Source organism: Megascapheus bottae, chromosome 7 (genome assembly GCF_031878675.1).
Source record: "Megascapheus bottae isolate mThoBot1 chromosome 7, mThoBot2.hap1, whole genome shotgun sequence".
In the NCBI taxonomy this organism is placed as follows: Eukaryota; Metazoa; Chordata; class Mammalia; order Rodentia; family Geomyidae; genus Megascapheus; species Megascapheus bottae.
Genome location: NC_143515.1, coordinates 32,086,290 through 32,109,620, shown reverse-complemented (window position 1 = coordinate 32,109,620; position 23,331 = coordinate 32,086,290). Strand labels below are relative to the sequence as shown.

At 41.5% G+C, this 23,331-nt stretch overlaps 1 protein-coding gene and 1 long non-coding RNA gene across 3 annotated transcripts in view; one reads left to right on the top strand and one right to left on the bottom strand.

Annotated features, from left to right (window-relative positions):
* The window catches only part of LOC150060537 (uncharacterized), a 491,819-nt gene extending 485,486 nt beyond the window's left edge, over positions 1-6,333 (bottom strand). Inside the window, exon 1 of the long non-coding RNA XR_016536236.1 lies at positions 6,244-6,333. This is a non-coding gene — a long non-coding RNA (uncharacterized LOC150060537). The remainder of the gene's footprint in view (positions 1-6,243) is intronic.
* Positions 1-6,934, top strand: part of Stambp (STAM binding protein) — a 35,740-nt gene extending 28,806 nt beyond the window's left edge. The window contains exons 8-10 of one of the 2 annotated variants that reach the window (XM_090336677.1): positions 1,315-1,427; positions 3,720-3,819; positions 6,265-6,934. In XM_090336677.1, the coding sequence (XP_090192803.1) occupies positions 1,315-1,427; positions 3,720-3,819; positions 6,265-6,321 (270 nt within the window). In that variant the 3' untranslated portion in view covers positions 6,322-6,934. The remainder of the gene's footprint in view (positions 1-1,314; positions 1,428-3,719; positions 3,820-6,264) is intronic. The other variant, XM_090336675.1, reaches the window with a different exon arrangement.
* Positions 6,935-23,331: the final 16,397 nt, after the last annotated feature.

The window sequence follows — 23,331 nt, the reverse complement described above, 5'->3', positions numbered from 1 at the left end:
CATATCCTATTATCTAATCCTATTATCTCTTCTCCCCCAAGCTCTGCAGCCCAGTGCTCCGCCCTCATACCCCCCAAGATTTCCAGAACACATCAGATCTAATCAGTCTGAGTTCCCATTACAAACAGCCCAGAGAAAAGCTCTACCCCTGTGTTTCCTTCCCAATTTCTCTCTGCCTGTTTTCCCCTGCCCTTCTGCCACCACCCCTAACCATACACAATGAGTGTTTAAGCTGCCTAACACCTCCACTGTCTTCAATTTACTCATAGTCCACACAGGCTTACTTTCCTACGAGACTTTTCTCCCAGTAGTCAGATGGGTGAATTCAGTAAAAGGTGCTGTGTGATTTCATATTTATTGTCTGTACTGTGCTAACTGTAAGCGAAGACAATATGAGCACTTGCCCAGACTTAGTGCTGCCATGCATTCTATTAGACACAAATTACCCTCTCACAGCTTCCACTGAATCCAAAAACTATGGATCTGCACAGAGTAGCATTTCTGACACATCCAAGAGCTTGAGTAGAGGGTGCCCCCCATATTTATGTCATCTCACAATTTCTTTACAGAAAAACCCCACCTGTTCAGCTGCTTGTTCTGCCTAGATCCAAGTTAACTTCATTTCCTTAGTTGCTTTCACCTCCTTCCCCTCTCCAATTGTATTCTTCACTAGAGATAACTCTTCCCATGCCCAGTGTCCTCATATTTTTCCCAGTTTATTTACTCATATGATGTACAACATGTTTTGAAAGAGGTATAATTCTAGGATGCTAAATTAAGCTAATTAGCATACATTATGTTATATTTTTCTAATTTTTGGTAGTAGAATATTTAAAAGTGCCTCACAACTCTATTGTGTTGAGTAAAAAAAAAATCTTGAACTAAAAATGAACTTGAATGTCTTCACATATACAATACTTGTTTACAGTGCTGAAAAGGGTTTACTTAGTATGAACTTTAATCCATCATGGCTGCAAATAGCTTTGTACTTCAAACAGGTTGGGTCAATTGTTGAGAACTCTGGCTTTGCCTCTCTCCTCAGAGCCCAGGCATGGCTGGCTGTGCTTATCAATAGTTCTCCAGGGCCAGGAGTTTGGCCTAGTGGTTAAAATGCTTGCCTAGCATGCATGAAGACCCGGGTTCGGTTCCTCGGTACCACATATAGGAAAAAAAAAAAAGCCGGAAGTGGTGCTGAGGCTCAAGTGGTGGAGCTCTAGCCTTGTCCAAGGACAGTGCTCAGGCCCTGAGCTCAAGCCCAGGCCTGGCAAAAAAAAAAAAAAAAAAAGAGTTCTTTAGTTTGTTTTCTCTTTTCAGACTCATCCCACTCAGACTGCCTTCCTCTCCAGTGTTGACTTACACACTCACTGCTCTTATCAGATGATGTTGCCAGAGTCCATAGCCATCGTCTGTTCTCCCAAGTTCCAGGAGTGAGTACATGAGACATGGTCCTGACTATTATAATAGGGTAGTAGAAAAAAACGCCTTTGGGGGTTCGGAGTTTGGCCTAGTAGTTAAATGTTTGCCTAACATGTACAAAGACCTGGTTCAGTTCCTCCATACCACATACATAGAAAAAAGCTGGAAAGGGTGCTATGGCTTAAATGGTAGAGCACTAGCCATGAGAAAGCTCAAGGAGAGTGCTCAGGCCCTGAGTTCAAGCCCCAGGACTGGCACAAAGAAAGGAAGGAAGGAAGGAAGGAAGGAAGGAAGGAAGGAAGGAAGGAAGGAAGGAAGGAAGGAAGGAAGGAAGGAAGGAAGGAAAACAAGCCAGCTTTTGGAGCAAAGGCTTTTTTTTTGCCTGTTAAGTTTTTTTACTATGAGAAAGAAACAATAAAAATATTTTATCTACTTTAAAAGTATCACAAATCACCAACAGACTACAAATTATTTCCAAGGCAAATAGCTAGCAAAACCATTCTATATAAGAAAAATGCCTCTGCTTCATCTTTTTAGGACTATTTTGATATATTTAATATTTGGTATTTTTTATTGCTTCCATTTCTTTCAGGTCTAAAAACAATGTTTTCTAAATTGACCTTCCCAAAACATTTTGGTGATATGTGACCCAAAAGTTTAAATCTTACTGAAATATACATTGTAGTTCCATTGTAAAACCTTGCTATGGACAAACTAAATTGGATATATAGCATGTTGCTTACATTACAAATTGATTGCTTCCTATAATAGAACTTTACCATTCCAGTGAGCTGTTGCCCAGGAAAACAAAGGGCAAAAAACTTCATTGTTTTTTAAGGAACTTTCCAAAATTTTCTTTTTTTTTTTTTTTGCCAGTTCTGGGGGTGAACTCAGGGCCTATGGTATGGTCCCTGAGTCCTTTTGCTCAAGGTTAACACTCTACCACAGCTCTACTTCCATCTCTTTTCTTTTCTTTTCAATAATACTATTTTTATTTGTTAATTTTTTTTTAGTTTTTTTCATATATTTTTTATTGTAATTAATAGAAGGGTTACATGATATTTGCCAGATAGATGGTGCATTAATTCCCATACATTGATACCCTTTCACATGTCGGGGCAAAGGCTTTTTGTTGTTGTTGGTTTTTGTTTTTGTTTGGTTTTTGGTTTTTTTGTGCAGTACTGGGGCTTGTATTCAGTGCCTCAACAGTGTCCCTTAGCTTTTTCACTCAAGGCTAAGCACTCTACCCAGCTTTTTGGTAGTTAATTGGTGATAAGAGTCTCACAGACTTTCCAACTGAGCTAGTTTCAAATTGCAATCCTCAGATCTCAGTCTTGTGAATAGTTAGGGTTAGAGGCATAAGCCATCAGTGCCCTGCTACCTTTACTGTTGAGACTTTGCCTCTGTTTTTGTTTTTGAAATAAAATTTATAAGCTGTCATAGTTATTGCCTACTCTAAAATACTTCCTTTAAGCACCATTTCCTGATAAACCTAATTTCCTGTTTTAAAAGATAGCCAAGTAACAACTTATTATTTTTCTAAGAAAAGTACTCAAGAAATTTGAACTATCTAATTTGAAATAATAGGAATTTCAAGAATTTGATGTTGAATTACAGAATTCATTATCTCAAGAGTGTTACTTCTTATTTCAAATCTAGAAATACTAGGAATTGAACCCAGGGAAAATGTTCTACTACTTGAACTAAGTCCCCAGCCTTTTTGTTTTTTGTTTTTGAGATAAAATCTCACTTTCTTTGTCTGGGTTTGCCTCAAACTTCTGATCCTCCTACCTCTGCCTCCTGAAAAGCTAGGATTACAGGTATGATTCGCTACACCTGGCTTCATTCCAGATCTCATTATTTACTGTGATTTCCCAGCAAAACTATGTGTTAATAGAACTGAATCATTTTTTTTTTTGCCAGTCCTGGGCTTGAACTCAGGGCCTGAGCACTGTCCTTGGACTTTCTCAAGGCTAGAGCTCTACCACTTGAACCTCAGCACCACTTCCACCTTTTTTGTATGTATGTGGTACCAAGGAATCGAACCTGGGTCTTCATGCATGCTAGGCAAGCACTTTAACCACTAGGCCAAACTCCCGGCCTGAACTGAATCATTTTTTAATTACAATTTGTTTACCAGAGAAGAGACATGTTTCTTCTTTGTAAAACTATCTCAAGATTACCTTTGTCTTGCTGTGTGTATGTGTGTGTGTGCGCGTGTGCACGCACGCACGCACTCACATATATTCTAGGCATGGAAGAACATGTTTTCTTGACTCTGAGCCTGCCTTCTTTTATTTCAGAACAGGGTTTTTTAAATTAACCGACCATGGTCTAGAAGAGATTTCCTCTTGTCGACAGAAAGGATTTCATCCACACAGCAAGGATCCACCACTATTCTGTGTATGTATCTCTTAGAAGGACTGGGCACTATATTTCAACCAAGGAGGACAGTCATTGCTAAAGAGGGACACCATTCTTTCTGCCTCACTTAGATCAGCCCTGCTACTTATCTTCCTGGAGCTCCGTAACAAGGATGTACATGGGAAGCAGAGAAGGATAGAAATAGATTTTCTTTTTACTTTTGTGATACTAGGGATCATAAGTAAGGCTTTGCATATTGGGCAAGTGATCTAGCATTGAGTTATATCTCCAGCTAGGAATAGATCATACTTTTAGCTCTGACACTTAATACCCACATGTCTCTGAGGCTACTTTCCCTTCTTGAGACTTCATCTGTAAGGAGTAAGTAATAGTAATGGTACTAGTAGTAATAATACATACTTTGCAGAGTTGCTGAGGGGTTTAAATAAAGTAGGACCTGGGAGGTATAGTTTAGTGGTAAAACATGGACATAGTATACACAAGGCTTTAGATTCAATTCTCAGTATCACACCAAAAAAAAAAAGTACAGAAAGTATATACTTCAATAACTGGTTTGTTAAATATAAGGTTTTTCTGGTTGTGGTTTGGTTTGGTTTAGTTTGGTTTTGTTGCACATACTGGGGCTTGAACTCAGAGCCAAGGACTTTGCCTCTAGCTTTTCACTCAAGGCTGGTGCTCTACCACTTGAGCTCCACTCCTGGATTTTTGCTAATTAGAGATAAGAGTCTCACAGACTTCTGCCATGGCTAACTTCAAACTACAATTCTCAGATCTCAGCCCCCTGAGTAACCATGATTACATGTATGAGCCACTGGCGATTTTGTTTGTTCATAAGGTTTAGTACTAAGGGCTAACTGTAGTGTTGTTAAAACAAGAGATTTCATTGCAAAGGAAAAAGCCACATAAGAAAAGCAAATTGAGTATACTTGATTCTGAAATTGTGTTTATATAATAGGGATTTTATGACCTTCCTAGGAAGTTGGGTTTTTCCCAAGCTGCATTCTGTTATAACAAGTTTGATTAAGGATAAGATCAGTATATTTCCATTTGCTCCTGAGATCTTAAGCATTAGTGCTGCTTTACTGCACACTGGCCTGCTGGTGGTTACTATTTCTTTGAGTTCAAAGACAAGTGATCAACATGGAAAAGAGACTCCAAACTCTCACTTAAAAGGAACTGAGGGTGTTAGCAGAGAAATTCTAGGACAAATCTGAGTTGACCTCAAGTGGTAGAACAGGTGATATATAACCAAGTATTGGGTGTTCTTTATGCCAACCCCAGCACTAAACTGAGACTTTCTGACAGGGAGAACTTTCAGACAGATCCGTTTAAAAATAGATCAATCTGGCCAGGAGTGTAGCCTAGCAGTACAGTGCTCGACAAGAATGAACAAAGCCCTGGGTTCAATTCCTTGGTAACACATATACAGAAAAGACCAGAAGTGAAGCTGTGGGTCAAGTGGCAGAGTACTAGCCTTGAGAAAAAGTGTCCAATGAGCCGGGTGTACAGGCTTATGCCTGAGATCTGAGGATCGAGGTTCAAAGCCAGCATGGGCATAAAGTTTGTGAGACTCTTGTCTCCAGTTAATCACTAGAAAACCTGAGGTGGGGCTGTAGCTCAAGGGGTAGGATGGTAGCCTTGAGCTGAAGAGTTCAGGGACAGTGCTCAGTCCCAGAGTTCAAGCCCCATGACCCACAAAAAAAAAAAAAAAGAAAAAGAAAAGTGTCCAAGGACAGTGCCCAGACCCTAAGTTCAAGCCTCGGGAAGCTAAAAAAAAAAAAAAAAAATAGATGGATCTATCTTAGGATACTATAAATGTCTACATATGAAGGTGTTGAAATAGAGACTATACAACCAGAAAAATTATATCCTGGCACACAAGCACTGGTTTCTAGTTATGAAGATCCTTCTATGCCTTCTGAGCATTCTCCCAGGAAATAATAGGTGACCTTTATTTTCTCATTGGCAGAATGACCCCCATTCACCTTTTTCAATGTGCATTTTACAAATGACTCTAGAATACATTTGTACATGCGCTTGAAAAATAAAAGGTATATGGGCAGGTGTTGATTCAGTCTGTGAGCAGTAGATAGTGGGAGTGATCTGGCTTCTAAACTTAGAACTACCAGTTTTGAAATAAAGGGCTTGGGGTTTTTTTTTTTAATGGATTTTCAGGTCAGATACTGGTAACTCACGTCTATAATCCTGGCTTCTCAGAAGGCTGAGATCTAAGGATCATTATTCAAACTCAACCTGAGGAGGAAAGTCCATGAAATTTTTACCTTCAATAAACCACCAGAAAACTGGAACTGAAACTGTGGCTCAGAGTGGTAAAGCCCTAGCTTCAAACAAAAGAACTCAGGGACAGCACCCAGTCTCCACAAGTGACCCCTGAATCCCTCCCCCCCAAAAAAAAACCCTGAGAATTTTCCACAACTTTACCTTTCTTTCTCTCCATTACAGAACTGTAACCATGTGACTGTTGTGGACCGGGCAGTGACTGTCACAGACCTTCGATGAGTTTGACTCGCGGAGAACTACAAAATCACATCAGTGTACCGTCACCTCTTAAGCTTTCTGAAAGCTTTGGAAGCTTTTTAAGACAGAATAGAAAAGAAGGTACCTAGGGAAGAGCTTTTTCTATTTCTGGTTTGAAAAGAAATCATTGCATATATTTTAAAGGAAAATTAGAAAAGAATAAGCATGATTACACTAAAACAATTACGTCAAAAATTAAGTCAAAGGAATGGTGTAGTGAATATCTTATACACCCTTCTTTCTTAATCTCTTAATCTTTTTTTTTATCTCACCTGTCTTCTAATTTATCTACCAATTGTTTATTGTCTACCTTTGAACTAAATAACGGTATGTATGCAGAAGTTTGGAAAGTGTTTGGATTGCCTTTGATAATGACAGTGGAGCGGTTGACGAGGGTGAGGGACAGCTTATTTCATTGAGGTGGTCAGGAGACTCATAACCCTGAAGAATGAATTATGTTATTTAACACATGTTTCAGGATATTTTTTTCCTCTACAATAAAAGAACAACTAACTTAATTTGTTGTGCTCTAGAGTGATCCATTTAATCACACATCCCATAAACAAATTAAACAAAAGGTCTGGTTGTTCTGGGAGACGTGAGGGAAAACAGGATTTAAGAAGTACTGAAAATAGGACTTAAGAAGTTCACTTTTAGTTATGCACTATTTTCTTTCTGTCTGTTGCTGTCTTCTAAGAACATGAAATCATCTGTGTTCTCTTTGGTACTACCTCCAAAGGGTCATCTCACTGACTACCTCTTGAGCCCCACAAGATTTCAGCTTAGGAGAGTAGAGCCTTTGTTTGGAATACAGTTGTACTCTGTGTAAGTGATTCCATTTAGCCATTCACCCTACTCAATTCATTGTTGGGTAATACCTAGGAAAGCGTGTCAAGTTGTAGTTGATATTATATTTTTTTCTTATTATGACCTGAGGCTGGTGTGTTGAGGTGGCCTAGAAATCCTGATGGTATTTTTGACATTTCACACAAGGACATGAGAGACTAATACATTGGATAGAATGAATTCATTCTCTCTCAGAATCCAGGAGTGGTCTAGATGTTTTTGCTTCATTTTAAAGTTTTGTTTTGATTCAGGGCCTAGGGCTCTCACTTGACTATGTCACTCTAGGCTGGCAGGTTCTGCCTGGGCTGACTTCAAAGCAGGATCTTTAGAATTGCAGGCATACGCTGCTGATACCTGCCTTATTTTAAGGGTTGAATGTTCCATCTTTGTTGCTTAGATAAGTTGTCCTTGAATCTAATCCCTGCAAAGGAACAGTTGCTATATTCTTTCTTCTCTTGGGGTCTTAACTTATTAGAAATTCTTTCTTCTGTGGTGTTTGGTAAACATCAGAATAGGAGGGACAAGACAGTAGGTTTGAGCCAGCGGAAGATGACCGCCTTCTCTTCTTCTTGCCCTAGACAGTCCTGAAACTGTCTAGACTTGTGCTTTCTAGGAAATCTATCCCCTTCTCCCACCCTCGGGGCCACTACTTGATCTCAAGCTCTATTACCTTTAATTAGACTATTGCCTTAGGCTTTCACCAGGTCCTTGTTTTGGATGAATCTGCTCAGTACATTACAGTCTTCCTTACATTTTCTCACTTGCTCACTCTGCAATGGCTTTCTATTGATTAAAATCCCAATTCATACCAGGCACGGTGGCTCATACTTGAGAAGGCTGAGATCTCAGGCTTGTGGTTCAAACCCAGCCTGGCACTAAAGAACACAAGAGACTCTTATCTACAGTTAATCACTAGAAAAGGGGAAGTGGGGCTGTGGCTCAAGAGGTAGGGCAGTAGCTTTGAGCTGAAGAGCTCAGGCACAATGCCCAGGCACCCAAAAAAGTTCTGAATGAAGGTGAATTGGGTGTGTGTTTTTTTGGTTTTTTTATTTTTTTGTTTTGTTTTGTTTTGTCATGGGGCTTGTACCCTGGGCCTACGTGCTGTCCCTGAGCTCTTTAGCACAAGGCTACTGCCCTACACCTTGAGCCACAGCACCACTTCTGATTTTCTGGTGGTTAACTGAATAGTCTCACTGACTTTAGTGTCCAGGCTGGCTTTGAAAAGGTGATCCTCAGATCTTAGCCCCCTGAGTAGCTAGGATTATAGGCGTGAACCACAGTGCCCAGCTTTTCATTCAGAACTTTGCACTTACAGCCACATAAATTTCTTCTTCCTGACTGTACATTCAAATATCTGGAGAGCTTAAAGAGATCTTAATGCCTGTGCCCCACCCCATGCCAATTAAACCCAACTCTCTGGGATGGGACCCCAGACATTATTTTTGTTCTGTTTCATTTTACAATTTAAAAAAATATATTTTATTGTCGGAATAATGTATAGAGGCATTACAGTTACATTTGTCATTTTGCAATGTTTTTGAGCTGTTAGGATTCTCTAGTGGATGCAGGTTTGAAAACCACTGCATTAGTCCAATATATCATAAAGAGGCTATATTGATGATTACCAGACTGCCATATTTTCCTGTCTCTGCCATTATGTATAAGATATGGTAGTGGCTAGATGGGTACAAGAAAGTAGTCTGCACCTGTACCTGCTATCAGAGGCACCCTATCCAATTGTTTCAGTGTCTTTTTACCTTCCTCTGGAGGAAGAGATGAGCTAGCAATCAGCCTATGAAGAAGCAAGAAGATTAAATAAGATGGGAAAGAGCTGGGCACCAGTGCAGGCACAAAAGTCTATGAGTCTCTTCTCTCCAATTAACCACCAGAAAACTGGAAGTGGCGCTGTGGCTCATGTGGTAGAGCACTAGCCTTGAGCTGAAGAGCTGAGGGATAGCACCCAGGCCCAGAATTCAAGCCCCGCGACCTACAGAAAAAAAAAAAAAAAAAGGATGGAAACAAAAAGGAACTAGAATTGTAGGGAAAGGAGAAAAGGAATATTGTGAATAAAAGAGTCACAGAAAGAACGAGATCTAGAGAAACTGACACTTGGGCTTCTGAGCCTCAAAGGCCAGGAGCCTTTTCTGCCATTCTTAGCTGCCTGCTAAATAGTCTAGGCTATAAAGGGAGACAGAGACTGGTATTACAGCTGATTTCAGGGGATCTCTTCAAGTTGGTTCAGGTCCCAGCAGGAATTGTGGAGTTACTGCTCTCCTGGAGAAAAGCAAGGCTGGATTTTTCAGGTGATCCCTTACACACACTCCTAAATGGAAGCAAAGAGGAAGAAGAAACTCTTGAGCCTTGCAGTGCTCTCGAGGACACCAACCACCTTAAAAGGCAGTGTGTGAGAAGCATTCTTTAGTGGGGCCAGTGTTGGGGTGGATGTGCCTTGCTCGAGAGGCAAAATTCCAGCTTTCATTTACATACCACAAAATTCAAAATCAGAAGCACTTACCCCCTTTGACTATTGATGAGGTCTTCTGGCTTTCACTTTCCCCAGTAGGAGTCTGCTTTCAGGGAGAAGATGAAGTGAACGGAGACTGGAGTCAGAGTTCAGCGAATCTTGCAAGTCCCATCTGTTTGCAATTAATTTCAAGAACAGTTTCAAAACTCAGCCATAAGTGGTTTCCTATAAAATAGTGAACGTCCATTGTTGGCATTATGAGTCCCACTCCTCATGTCTCTCTGTTTTAACCCCTGCTGAGTGTGGAGGCAAGTTTGTCTAAGGATTTCTGGAGCGTGTGAGTTTGTGAGTCAAGGCTTATTTCATCTGTGAAGAGCTTTGTCTGGGGCACTGCTCTTCTCTGGAGAGGAAGAACTAGGCTGAACTCTGAAGATTTTGTTTCTAGGTCCAGCTACTCATTCCCCAGCAAGTCACTTCATTTCCAAACTTCCTTAAAAGCTACAAGCTAAGATAGGCCAGATATGTCACTCATAAGAGCAGAATATTTATATGCATATAAGGCCTAGGAGAATTGAAAGATGCTATGAAGTCTTACAGGATTTGGTTTACATCACTTGAAGTGATGACACTGAGGTGGAATTACATCGATCCAACTTCCACATAAATGACTGTTGAGCCAGGTCTGTGATCTTGATCACTGGCTGGGTTTGAGCATCAAAGCTCTAGTCTGCCCTGATGTTCTGAGCTGGGAAACTGAGGGCTTCAAGAAGCTCTACTCATCTTCTCTAGGGCCAAGACCAAAAGCCAAGATAAAAAAGGATTACATTATTTTCTTTCCCTTGGTTCTACCACATTCTTGTTTTAACTTCCTATCTTCATTGTTGTTATTTCATCCAGGGACCAGTTGTCACTTAGCTTTTACCTACTTGAGATGAGAAATGGGATCATGGTCCGGGAGTTTGGCCTAGTGGTACAGTGATAGAAAAAAACCTGGAAGTGGTGCTGAGGCTCAAGTGGTAGAGCTCTAGACTTGAGAAAGTTCAAGGACAGTGCTCAGGCCCTGAGCTCAAGCCTAGGACTGGCAAAAAAAGATCATAAACTTATAAAAAATGTCCAACATCATTCATTGAGCCCAGTTAGATCTAGAAGCCATCCCTGTGGCCTGTATGACCTCTGGCAAATGTGCTGTGTCCTTTGCTGATTGTATCTGCTTCCCTTGTCTGCACTCAAGTTTTATTTCCTCTAGTATTTTTCTCTCCCTGGTAAATGTTTCCTGAAACTCCATTTTCTAGTTGTATCTGTAGACTATTTCCTAAAATTTTGTCTGGGGACAGGATTGATTTTGTTTTTCTGTTTTGTAATGTTTTCTTATGGTTGTCTTATGTATCATGTCTCTGAAATTGCACATTTCAAATCTCAAATTGTAAATTAATGAAAAGTGGAGACCTTGTTTGCGTGTTTTACTCAGTGTAGTATTTCCTTATTGCTTAGCTTTTCCTTTAAAGTGCCCTTGTTTGGGTGCTGGTGGCTCATGCCTGTAATCCTAACTCCTCAGGAGATTGAGATCTAAGGATCTCTGTTCAAAGCCAGGGCAATCTGTGCAACTCACCTCCAATTAACCACAAAAAGCCAGAATGTTAGCTGAGGCTGAAGTGGTAGGATGCTGCTTAGGGACAATGCCCAGGTCCAGAGTTGAAGCTCCAGGACCAGCGAATGAAAGAAAGAAAGAAGGAAGGAAAGAGAGAGGGGAGGAGGGAGGGAGGGAGGGAGAGAGAGAAAGAGAGAGAGAGAGAGAAAGAGAGGGAGAGGGAGAGAGAGAGAGAAAAGAAAGAAAGAGAGGAAAGAAAAGAAAGACAAACCAGTGTCCTTGATTGTTGAGTCCCATGTTAGGAAGTCAGCTGTACATAGGCCTGACTTGAAAAGTTCTCCCATTACCATTTTGACACCACTTTCACTTCTTGACCATCACATCCCGGGCCTGTATTGCATTGAGCACTCTTCTAGCTGCAGGACAGATGGCTGGCTTGCTCCACAGGCTCTCTAGTGAATGAAATGTGTGGAGAATGCTGAAAAGAGGAGGTCAAAGAGGTAGGAGACAGGAAATAATGACCCTTTTCTCTTGACAGAAACCAAAAAAGGCAATAGACATCCATGCTGCCAAATGGCTCAAAATGAGTATTGTGTGCTAAATCTCAACATGAGCTCACAAAGCCTGGCAGATAGCAGATACCTTCCCAAACAACCATACCACTCTGTCATGGAACCTTCCTACTGAGTTGCACCAATACTAACTGAAATTATCCAGATTATTTCTAGTTCTCACATCTAAAGCTTACTTCTTGAGAACAGCAACTTTGTCTTGTTCACTTTCTTATTTTTAGCTACCAGAAATTGTCCTGATATGAATACATATGTAGACTTGCCCAGAATTAGCCAGCTAATACGTGTGAAGACTTTCCTTCCTTAAGGAACAGAGCAGTGAGTCCGTATAATGATTTTATAATGATTTTAAAAGCTCCAGTACTGCTATACACACATACAAATTTAATGTTGGATTCAATTCAGAAAAAAAAATTAAAAAATAAGAAAATAGTTGGGTGCGGTGGCTCATGCCTGTAATCCTAGCTACTCAGGAGGCTGAGATCTGAGGACTGCAATTCAAAGCCAGCCCAGGCACTAAAGACTGTGAGACTCTTTATCTCCACTAGAAAATGGGAAGTGGGGCTGTGGCTCAAGGGGTAGGGCAGTAGCCTTGAGCTGAAGAGCTCAGGGATGGCGCCCAGGCTCAGAGTTCAAGCCCCATGCCCAACAACAACAACAAAAAGCTGCTAGCATAGGACATCATAGAATGCAGTCAGCATGAACACATGAGAATGAGTCTTTCATTTTTAAAAAGTACTTTAAGATGAAAACCAACATTTGCTTCCATTTGTTTTATACTTCCCTGATAAATTAGCAAAAAATCTTAACATGATGCAAATGTATTTTCTACTATTCTTTTTATGTGCTGATGCTAGTGCTGTACCACTTCATGTCATGCCTCTAGTCTGACATTTTGCTGATTATTTTGGAGACAGAGTCTCTCAGAATTGTTTGTTTGTTTTGTCAATACTAGATTCAAATTTTAGCCTCCAGAGTAGCTAGAATTACAGTTGCCTTTTTTTTTAACCCTCTTTGGTCAGTTGTGAAGCTTGAATTCAGGACCTGGGCACTATTTCTGAGCTTTTGCACTCAAGGCTAGTGCTCTACCACTTTGAACCACAGCACCGCTTCCAGTTTCCTGGTGGTTAATTCAAAGTAAGAGTCCAGTCTTTCCTGGCTTGCAACCATGATCCTCAGACCTCAGCCTTCCCAAGTAGCTAGGTATAAATAGTACAGGAATGAGCTACCAGCACCCCAGCTGGGAACATGTTCCTAAGAAATACGTTGCCCCTGGTCCCTTCCTGTCTCTGTCCCTAAGACAACTTCCTCCACCACAGGCTTCCATCACAATGCTCTGTCTCACCACAGGCACAAAGCAATGGCTCCAACTGCCCTTGGACTACAACCTCTGAAAACCTCAAGCCAAAGGAGTTTTCCTTCCTTAATTATTTTTTCAGGTATTTACCACTGCAATAAAAAATTAACACAAATGCTAATTCTTTAATTAATCCAGAAATTTAAGTGCAAATCTTTAAAAAAAAAATCTCCTTTTCTTACCTTGAAAAGACTATGTTATAATCTAAAGTATATAAAATAACCATTAAAATTTAAAAATAAGGGCCAGGAGTTTGGTCTAGTGGTAGAGTGCTTGCCTAGCATGCACGAAGACCGGGGTTTGATTCCTCGGTACCACATACATAGAAAAAAGCCAGAAGTGGTGCTGAGGCTCAAGTGGTAGAGCTCTAGCCTTGAGAAAGCCCAAGGACAGTGCTCAGGCCCTGAGCTCAAGCCCAGGACTGGCAATAATAAAAAATAAATAAAATTTAAAAATAAAACTTGGGGAAATTTTTATGACCATTTAACTCCTGTTATAAAACCTGTAAATGTCAGATGTTGGTGACTTATACCTGTAATCCTAGCTGCTCAGTTACTGAGCTAGGATTACAGGTGTCTGAGAATCACAATGTGAAGCCAGTCCAGGCAAAAAAAATTCAGACTCCAAACTTCAAGTAACCAGCAAGAAGCCAGAAGTGAAGTGAAAGAAGCCAGTCTTGAGTGAAAAAGCCAAGAAAACCATGAGGCCTTGAGTTCTAGCCCCAGTACTGACATAAACAACCAACTAAGTACAAATAAAACCTGTAAGTTAAAAGTTAACTTAAAAAACCTCTAAGTTGGGGTTGGAAATGTGGCTTAGTGGTAGAGTGCTTCCTTAGCATGCACGAAGCCCTGGGTTCCATTCCTCAATACCATATACACAGAAAAAAAAAAAAAGCCAGAAGTGGTAGAGTGCTAGCCTTGAAAAAATTCAAGGACAGTTCCCACCCAGGCCCTGAGTTCAAGCCCCAGGACTGGCAAAAAAAAAGTAAAATTTCAAAAAACGTAGGGCTGGGAGCATAGTCTAGTGGTAGAGTCCTTGCCTACCATGCACAAAGCCCTGGGTTCGATTCCTTAGTACCACCTATTCAGAAAAAGCCAGAAGTGGCAGTGTGGCTCAAGTGGCAGAGCACTAGCATTGAGCAAAAGTGTCCAAGGACAGTGCTCGACACTCAGTTCAAGTCCCAGGACTGGCAAAATAATAATAATAATAATAATAATAATAATAATAATAATAGTAGTTGGACAAGGTGGCTCATGCCTGTAATCCTAGCTACTCAGGAGGCTGAGATCTGAGAATCTCGGTTCAAAGCCAGACCAGGCACTAAAGAACACCTGAGACTCCTTAATTAATCACTATAAAATGGGAAGTGGGGCTGTTGTTCAAGGGGTAGGGTGGTAGCCTTGAGCTGAAGAACCCAGAGACAGTGCCCAGGCCCAGAGTTTAAGCCCCATGACCCACAAAAATAATTAATTAATTAAGATCTATGAGTTAAAAATCCTAGTCAAGGACTACAATTAGCAAACTTCATTCTTGAAGGCAGGAATATTTAAAGTGGTTAATTTATCTAGCACCCTGGAGAACCAAATGAGTGGAGTTGGACATTCAAATCAACATGACCCACCATGCTAACATGTTGCCTTCCTAAATTACATGTGGACTCATGGATTAAGAAAAATGTGGAAGTTTATAATCCTAGCTATTCAGGAAGCTGAGATCTGAAGATTGCAGTCCAAACCCAGCCCAAGCAGGAAAGTCTATGAGATTCTTATCTTCAAATAACCACCAGAAAAACTGAAGGAATGCTGTGGCTCAAGTGCTAGCCTTGAGCAAGGACAGTGCACAGGTCCTGAGTTCAAGCCCCTCCACTGACAAAAAAAAGTGCAAAAATTATTCTTCAGAATACTCACAACTGTAAGTGATGGGACTATACTATGATTATTTTCTTCCCCCCTCTACCCTTTTTTGATTCTTCCACATTTATTACAGATAATATGTTTTGCATGAACCATTGGACCAAAAGTACAATACCTCTTATTTACAGATACAAAACACTGCTCCTTCAATGTGAAACTTCAGCCAAGCCCTGACTCTTGGACAGCACCAGTGAATGGGCCTTGGGAAAGCTTGTGGGCATAGCGGCAGAGCCTGTCATATATGGACACCTTCCATGAGGCTGACTTCATCCCTGGAGCCCATTCAACATAAACCATGCCTGCTTAAGCTAGAGCTAGCTGAGATCTTTGGGCAAAAACCTATACTGCAGAGAGCTGAGAAAGAAATGCCCCAGGGCCTAGAGAAATCCTGTCTAACCACCTGGGTTCCACAGATGTGAGTGATCAGTTCCCAGGGAAGGGTTGTTCTTCCCAGCCTCACCCTCCTCTAGAAGAACTCGGAAATGACCCAGAGTTCGTTCTCTCATTTTTTAGGCTTGAGTGAGAACCTAGGTATTACTTATGTTGACCAAGCTGTATTGGGTTATTAGTGCATAACAGAAGTGAAAACATCTCCCAAACAGGAAGCAAAATTGTTCTTAGATTTTTCCCATTGTCTGTAGTTAGCTTTGCCATCACCAGCAGCCCTTTGTCTTCTTCACAAAGTTAATGTTAGGCCGAAGATATGACTCAAGTGGTAAAGGACTTGCCTAGCATGAGAGGCCCTGAGTTCAATACCCAACACACACACACACACACACACACACACACACACACACACACACACACACACGTCAGTGGTATCAACCAGAGCACAATCCTGTCACAATACACCATTCCTTCTGTCACCAGCATTGGCCTCTTTGCCACCATGAACAGGTCCCGGCACCATGCTTAGCACACTGTGTCTAAAACTCCTCTCACCCAGCCTAAAGTTCTACACCTTTCCAACGACTGAGGAATTTTAAATTATTTTGGCCTGAACCTCGGTGGACTTGGGGATAAGGTCACACAAGTATTTTAGTTTGTTCCCAATCCCAGCGCTGTTTTGAAAGTACAAGTCCTCTGATTGTGACTTCAGATGGCCTAGGAAGAGACTATAGAATGAGAAAAGGATCCTGTTTTAGTTCAAATTGAAATGACAGAAAATTCAGCTCAAACTGGTATTCAGACATAGCTAGATCCAGCACCTACTGTCATTAAGACTCAAGGCTCATTTTGTATTCATCTCTTGGCTCCTTTTTCTTTTTGAGACAGGGTCTTACTATGTGATTTAGGATTTCCTCCAAGTTTTCATCCTGCCTAAGCTGGGGCCTAGGGCTGGGATTACAGAATTGTATCAACACATCCGGCTCATTTCTAGCCTCTTTCATGCCTAACTCTCACATATTTAATGTTTGTTTAATATGGTTAATTGTACTAAAGCTTTGATAACCACAGTTTGATAGCCCATTGTCTTGACAAATCCAAGAGTGAAAAAGAGAATCCCTGGGTCAGTGGTTCCTTTGATTATCACTTCATCCTTGATCCAGTCAGTGACTGTGGTCAGTGACTGAATGCTCCAATTGGTCAAGCCTGTATCATTTCCCTATTCCCTGCCTGAGCCACACGTACTGATACTGGAGATTTGTAGTAGGAGAAGAAGGAGGTGCTAGGCAGGCAGAGGCATAACATGTGCCTAGGCTCACTCTACTGCACACCACTTCCATGAGCAGCATGACCCAAAGAGAGTGAGGTAATAAAATGTAAATGGGAGCACCAAAAGGGCTTGACTTTAGATAATAGCATCTGAACTGTGGGGTGCTGCCTCTCCCACTTCCAAAGATAAAGGTCACACATATAGTTCATTCAATTTCCACCTATTCAGTACCCACTGTATACAAAGGTAGATGTTACTGTCACTGAACTCAAGTAGTTAGTGGAAAATAGGTGTTGGCACCTCACACCTGTAATCCCAGTCAACTGGGAGGTTGAGATGAGGAAGATTACTATTTGAGGCCAAAAAATAACGTTTACAAATCCCTTCCTTTTTTTTTTTTTTTGTCATTTGTGGGACTTGAACTTGGCCTGGGCACTGTCCCTGAGCTCTTCAGCTCAAGGCTATCGCCCTACCCCTGGAGCCACAGAGCCACTTCCAGTTTTCTGGTGGTTAATTGAAGAAAAGAGTCTCACAGACTTTAGTGCCTGGGCTGGCATTGAACCACAATCCTCAGATCTCAGCCTGAGTGGCTAGGAATAAGATCCCTTCTTGACCAATAGCCAAACACAATGGCCCATGCTGCTTATCTTAGCATAAATGGGGGAGTATCAAAACCCAGGGACATGTTCAGGCAGGAAACAAGATCTGATCTCAAAATCAACCACGCCAAGCCAGGTGCCAGTGGCCCACCCCTGTAATTGTAGCTACTCAGTAGGTTGAGATCTGAAGATTGTGGTTCAAATCCAGCCTGGGCAGGAAAGTTGGTAAGACTCTTATCTCCAGTTAACCACCAGAAATCTGGAAGTGGAGCTATGACTCAAAGTAGTAGAGCACTAGCCTTGAGCAAAAAAGCTCAGGGACAACCTATAGGTCTTTAGTTCAAGCCCTATAACTACCAAAAACCAAACAAAAAAACAGTGCATAAAGGGGCTAAAGATGCTACTCTGTAGTACAGTGTCTGCCTAGACAACATGAGTCTCTGAGTTCAAACACAGTACCATCAAGAAAAAAAAAGGCAGACCATGGGGTAAGACAAAGAACTCATATCTTCCTAATAGAGCACAAGAGCAAGTTCTCCCTTATTACTGAGTATATACCAGACAATGAACATTAACTTTTCCCATAAGTGTTGAGGAAGATATGAGTGTTTTCATTTTTTTATACTCTACTTACAGTTGAATAAATATTTGGTGCATACCTATTAAGTGCCAAAGCGCATAGATTGATATAGTAGGTTCCAGAGACTTCATAGAAATGTAAAATATTACAAAGAGAAAATAAATCTATTGTGGTGGGAAGGAATATGGAAATCGAGGATGCATCTAAGTGAATTCAGTAATAAGAGAAAAAATGAACTCTGATTACTTACATCACACTGTGGATTGGCTGCATGATGTATGAGGTCATCATTTGTATAATAAACACAACCATCAAAAAACACAGAGGGGCTGTGTTTTCCCCTACAAATGATGGCCTCTCACTAAAGCACAGTATGGAGTAAAACTCATTGCATTGACACTTGTGTGGGTATAGTGCATGCCAACTAAGACACTGGTATGCCACCCTAGCTTAGGGATATATTTTGTTACTCCTCTAGATGATGGGCTGGGAACACTTCAAACAACACCAAGTTTTCTCTAATTGATATTTCTAGTTGAATCGCAATCTTCACAAGTGTCTGAATACAACTGCCATTCTTAACTGTTGGCTGAGTAAGACTGAGACTTTTTTTTTGCCAGTCCTGGGGCTTGAACTCAGGTCCTGGGCATTCTCCTTCGACTTCTTAAGGATAGCACTCTACCACTTGAGCCACAGCACCACTTCCACCTTTTTTCTATGTATGTGGTACCAAATAATTGAACCCAGGTCTTCGTGCATGCTAGGCAAGCACTACCAGAAGGCTAAACTAAACTCCTGGCCCCAAGACTGAGACTTTTGACTGATTACTAATTTTGTTTGTTTTGACAAAGCTCATCCAGGTGGAGCCTGTGGCCCACTTACTATATTATGCACCGTTTCGCTTTGCAGTGGTAAAAGGGATTGCCATAGCCACAGTGTTTCTGCATCAGGGGAGTTTTGTGTAATGTGCTGTCTCAATTGCTTATGAAATTTGGCAAAGTGCTATTCAACAGCTGATTCAAAGAACGTAACAGATTTGGGTTGGAGGGGGAAGGTGCTAGGATTTCAATGCAAGACCTTATACATGCTTAGGCAACTGTTCTACTTGTACCATGCCCCCAGCACAGATTTTTTTGTCCCAGTACTGAGGTTTGAACCCAAGGCCTGTGTTCTTGCTTGACTTTTTCATTCAATGCTGGCATTCTACCATGTAAGCCACAGCTCTACTTTCTGGCTTTTTGGGGGTTTTTTGTTTTTGTTTTTTTGTTGTTGTTGTTTTCTTTTTTGTTTGTTTGTTTTTTTCCAGTCCTGGGCTTGGGCTCAGGGCTTGAGCACTGTCCCTGGGTTTTCTCAAGGATAGGGCTCCACCACCTGAGCCACAGCACCACTTCTGGCTTTTTGCTACGTATGTGGTACCAAGGAATCGAACCCGGGTCTTCGTGCATGCTAGGCAAGCACTCTACCACTAGGCCAAACTCCCGGCCCCTCTGGCTTTTTGTTTTGTTTGGTTTGGTTGGTTGGGTTTGTTTGTTTGTTTGTTCTTGGATCATTGGGGATAAGAGTCTCATGGACTTTTCTACCCAAGTTTCAATGGCAGTCCTCAGCTCTCAGCCTCCTAAGTAGCTAGGATGACAGGTGTGAGCCAACAACACCCAGCTATATTTATTTTATGAGTGCAAAAATATTTGGCTTCAGTGCTAAACCCAGACCAGCTCTCAGGAAAGCTGTTCACATGATTCTAACCCATGATGTAGCAGGGTCCATTCAATTCACCTATAGCCTAGAACTGGGGAAAGACCAATAAAAGATACAAGAAACTTGATATGACTGTTCTTGGACAAGTTAAGGTCCAATGTGTATATTTCATTAAGAGGATGGTATTGAATTTGGGTAGAATGGACCTTTTGTTTGAATTAGAAGAGGTGCTAATTGGCTTTAAGTCAGTCAGTCAACACTAATAAACAAAGCCAAGAATTTGGAGCCCATGATTTATTAACCACTCTAGAGTCAAGGAGTTCTTCGTTGATATTGTATGCAGCTCAAGGGAAAACTCCCTGGGCAGTGGACGATGGTGATTGAGCTTTCATTTGAGACAGGTCATATGTTCATAAGACTTGGCGCATTGACCTTGTTTGGTGAGAAGTGGGAGGAGAGAAGCTTCCTAGGTGTAATTTGGGCTAACTCATTGCCCAGGTAACTTATACAAGTCTTCCGGAGTCTGCCCTGGGACCAGAGTTACCACGAGATTCAGTTCTTACCATGGAGAGCTATTGAAGTTAAGAGCTTGAAAGCTTGTTCTTGCACTTTTATGAGGTCCTGAGTGTCCTCTTCCTATTTTGGTTTTTCCACACTTCTCCATTGGACTTGTTAAAGGTTATCATGGCTGCCTAAGAATTCTTAAGGGGAAAAAAAGGCCAGAAGTGGAGCTCAAGAAGGCTCAGTGTGTTGGGACCGGGAGTTTGGCCTAGTGGTTAAAGTGCTTGCCTAGCATGCATGAAGACCCGGGTTCGATTCCTTGGTACCACATACACAGAAAAAAGCTAGAAGTGGTGTTGAGGCTCAAGTGGTAGAGCTCTAGCCTTGAGAAAGTCCAAGGACAGTGCTCAGGCCCTGAGCTCAAGCCCAGGACTGGCAAAAAAGAAAAAGAAGGCTCAGTGTGGCTCAAGAAGTAAGAATGTTAGACTTTAGTTAAAAAACAACTGAGGGACAGCACCCAAGTCATCTAAAAAGGTGGACAGAGGGTCCCGACAGCCCAGATTAGTCAAGGCCCTATGTGTTTCTTGTAATTCCCAAAGATACCACAGCCCTAATCATGAAGGGAGAGATGTGTCCTTCTTCCACCAATGCCATCTTTCTAAACAGTCCTGGTAGATAGGGAAAAGCTTCATTTTTGTTTGGGGATCTTGTCTACAGGGGGTAGTTATTTTTGGGTTTGCTTAGTTTTGATTGGGTTTTATTTTAGTTTATTTTTTCTGCTGGTCCTCAGGCTTGAACTCAGGGCCTGGGTGCTGCCATTTTGCTCAAGGCTAGTGCTCTACCACTTGAGCCACAGCACCACTTCTGTCTTTTTCTGTGTATGTGGTACCAAGGAATTGGACTCAGGGCTTTGTGCATGCTAGGCAAGCAGTCTACCACTAGGCCACACTCCTGGCCTACAACTCTCTTTTCTTTTCTTTTCTTTTCTTTGTCTTTCTTTCTTTCTAGCCAGTCCTGGGGCTTGAACTCAAGGTCTGAGCACTGACTTTGGGCTTTTTTTTCAAGGCTAGCGCTCTACCACATGCTAGCCTTGCTGGATTTCTCCACCCAGTCCACATCTGTGTGATGAATCTTCCATAAAGACCAGAAAGGTTCCAGTAATCTAGATATATGGAGGTTCCCAGAAACAGCATGGGAGCTCTGTGCTTCTTCTCCCATCCCTGGTCTTCTGCGTCTTTTCACCTGCATATTTCCTAATATCCTTCCTAAGTACATAGGCTGAGCCCTCTAAGCCATTCAAGCAAATAAGTTGACCCAGAGGAGGAGACTGTGGGAGTCCCAATTTCCCAATTATGGCAGGTCAGCCAGAAGCACAGGAAAAACAAAAACCTAGCCCTTACAGCTGCATCTGAAGAGGTCTTGGGGACTGAGCCCTCAACCAGCCAGATTTAAAACAATCCCCAGGTGGTTAGAATTAGAACAGAAATGGACTTGGGGACCCCTTCCCCCAGTTGGTGTCACTGGATGTCAGGTATCTTCATCGCAGGTGTCACGAGTCTGTGGTGTTGATGGTAGTGTGAGAACATGGACATGTTGTTCCTTCAACAATCAAAGTATAGTATATAGCATACAATAGTATATAGTATAAATCATATACATACAGTATACAGTATAAATAGTATAATAGTATAAATAGTATATAGTATACAATATAGTATACAGACCAACACCTATAATTCTAGCTACTTAGGAGGCTGAAACCCGAGAACCAAGGTTTGAAGCCAAAAGTCCCCATGATTCATATTTTCTCTCTCTCTCTCTCTCTCTCTCTCTCTCTCTCTCTCTCTCTCTCTCTCTCTCTCTCTCTCTCTCTCTCTCTCTCTCTCTCTCTCATCATGAGGCTTAAACTCTGGACCTGTGGGCTGTTCCTGAGCTCTTCAGCTCAAATTTACCACCCTACCTCTTGAGCCACAGCACCACTTTCGGTTAATTGGAGATAAGAGTCTCATGGACTTTACTGTCAGGGCTAGCTTTGAACTGAGATCCTCAGATCTCAGCCTCTTAAGTAGCTAGGATTATAGGCATGAGCCACCACACCCAGCCCCATGAGACTTATGTCCAATTAACCACTCAAAAACCAGAAGTGACCCTGTGGTTCATGTGGTAAAACACTGACCTGGAGCTCAAAGAGTCTCAAGGACAGTGCCCAGGTCCTGAGTTCAAGTCCCACAACCAACCAAAGGAAAAAAAATCTAAGTATTGTAGCCAGGCACTGGTGGCTCATACCTGTAAACCTAGATACTTAGGAGGCTGAGTTGTAAGAACAGAGCTTCCAGGCTAAACTGGGCAGACAAATCCGAGAGACTCTTATTTCCAGTTAACCACAAAATAGCTAGAAGTGGAAATGTGACTCAAGTGGTAGAGCACCAGCCCTGAGTGAAAAATAGATAGATAGATAGATAGATAGATAGATAGATAGATAGATAGATAGATAGGAGTGTGAAGCCCTGAGTTCAAGCTAGTGGCTCATACCTATAATCCTAGCTACTCAGGAGGCTTAGATCTAAGGATTGAGGGTCAAAGCCAGCCTGGGCAAGAAAGTTTGTGAGACCCTTATCTTCAGTTAACTGTCCCCCCCCCCGAAAAAAAAAAAACAAAAGCCAAAAGTGGAGCTGAGGCTGAAGTGATAAAGTACCAGTTTGCAACAAAAATAGTTCGGGAACAGTATTCAGGTCCTGAATTCAAGTCCCAGGACTAGCACACATGGAAGAAAAAAGAAAGAAAGAAAGAAAGAAAGAAAGAAAGAAAGAAAGAAAGAAAGAAAGAAAGAAAGAAAGAAAGAAAGGAAGGAAGGAAGGAAGGAAGAAAGAAAGAAAGAAAGAAAGAAAGAAAGAAAGAAAGAAAGAAAGAAAGAAAGAAAGAGAAAGAAAGAAAAGAAAGAGGGAAGGAAGGAAGGCAGGCAAAAGAAAGAAGGAAGGAAACAAATTCAATGCAATACCCATCAATATCCCAATGTCATTCTTTAAGGAAATAGAAGTAATCTAAATTTCATATGGAATAATAAAAGACCCCATATAGCAAGAAATTCTTAGCAGAAAGAACAGCGCAGAAGGAATTTCAATGCCAAACTTTAGATTCTATTACAGAGCTATAGTAACCAAAACAGCTTACTACTGGCACAAGAACAGGCCTGAAGACCAATGGAATAGAACTGGAG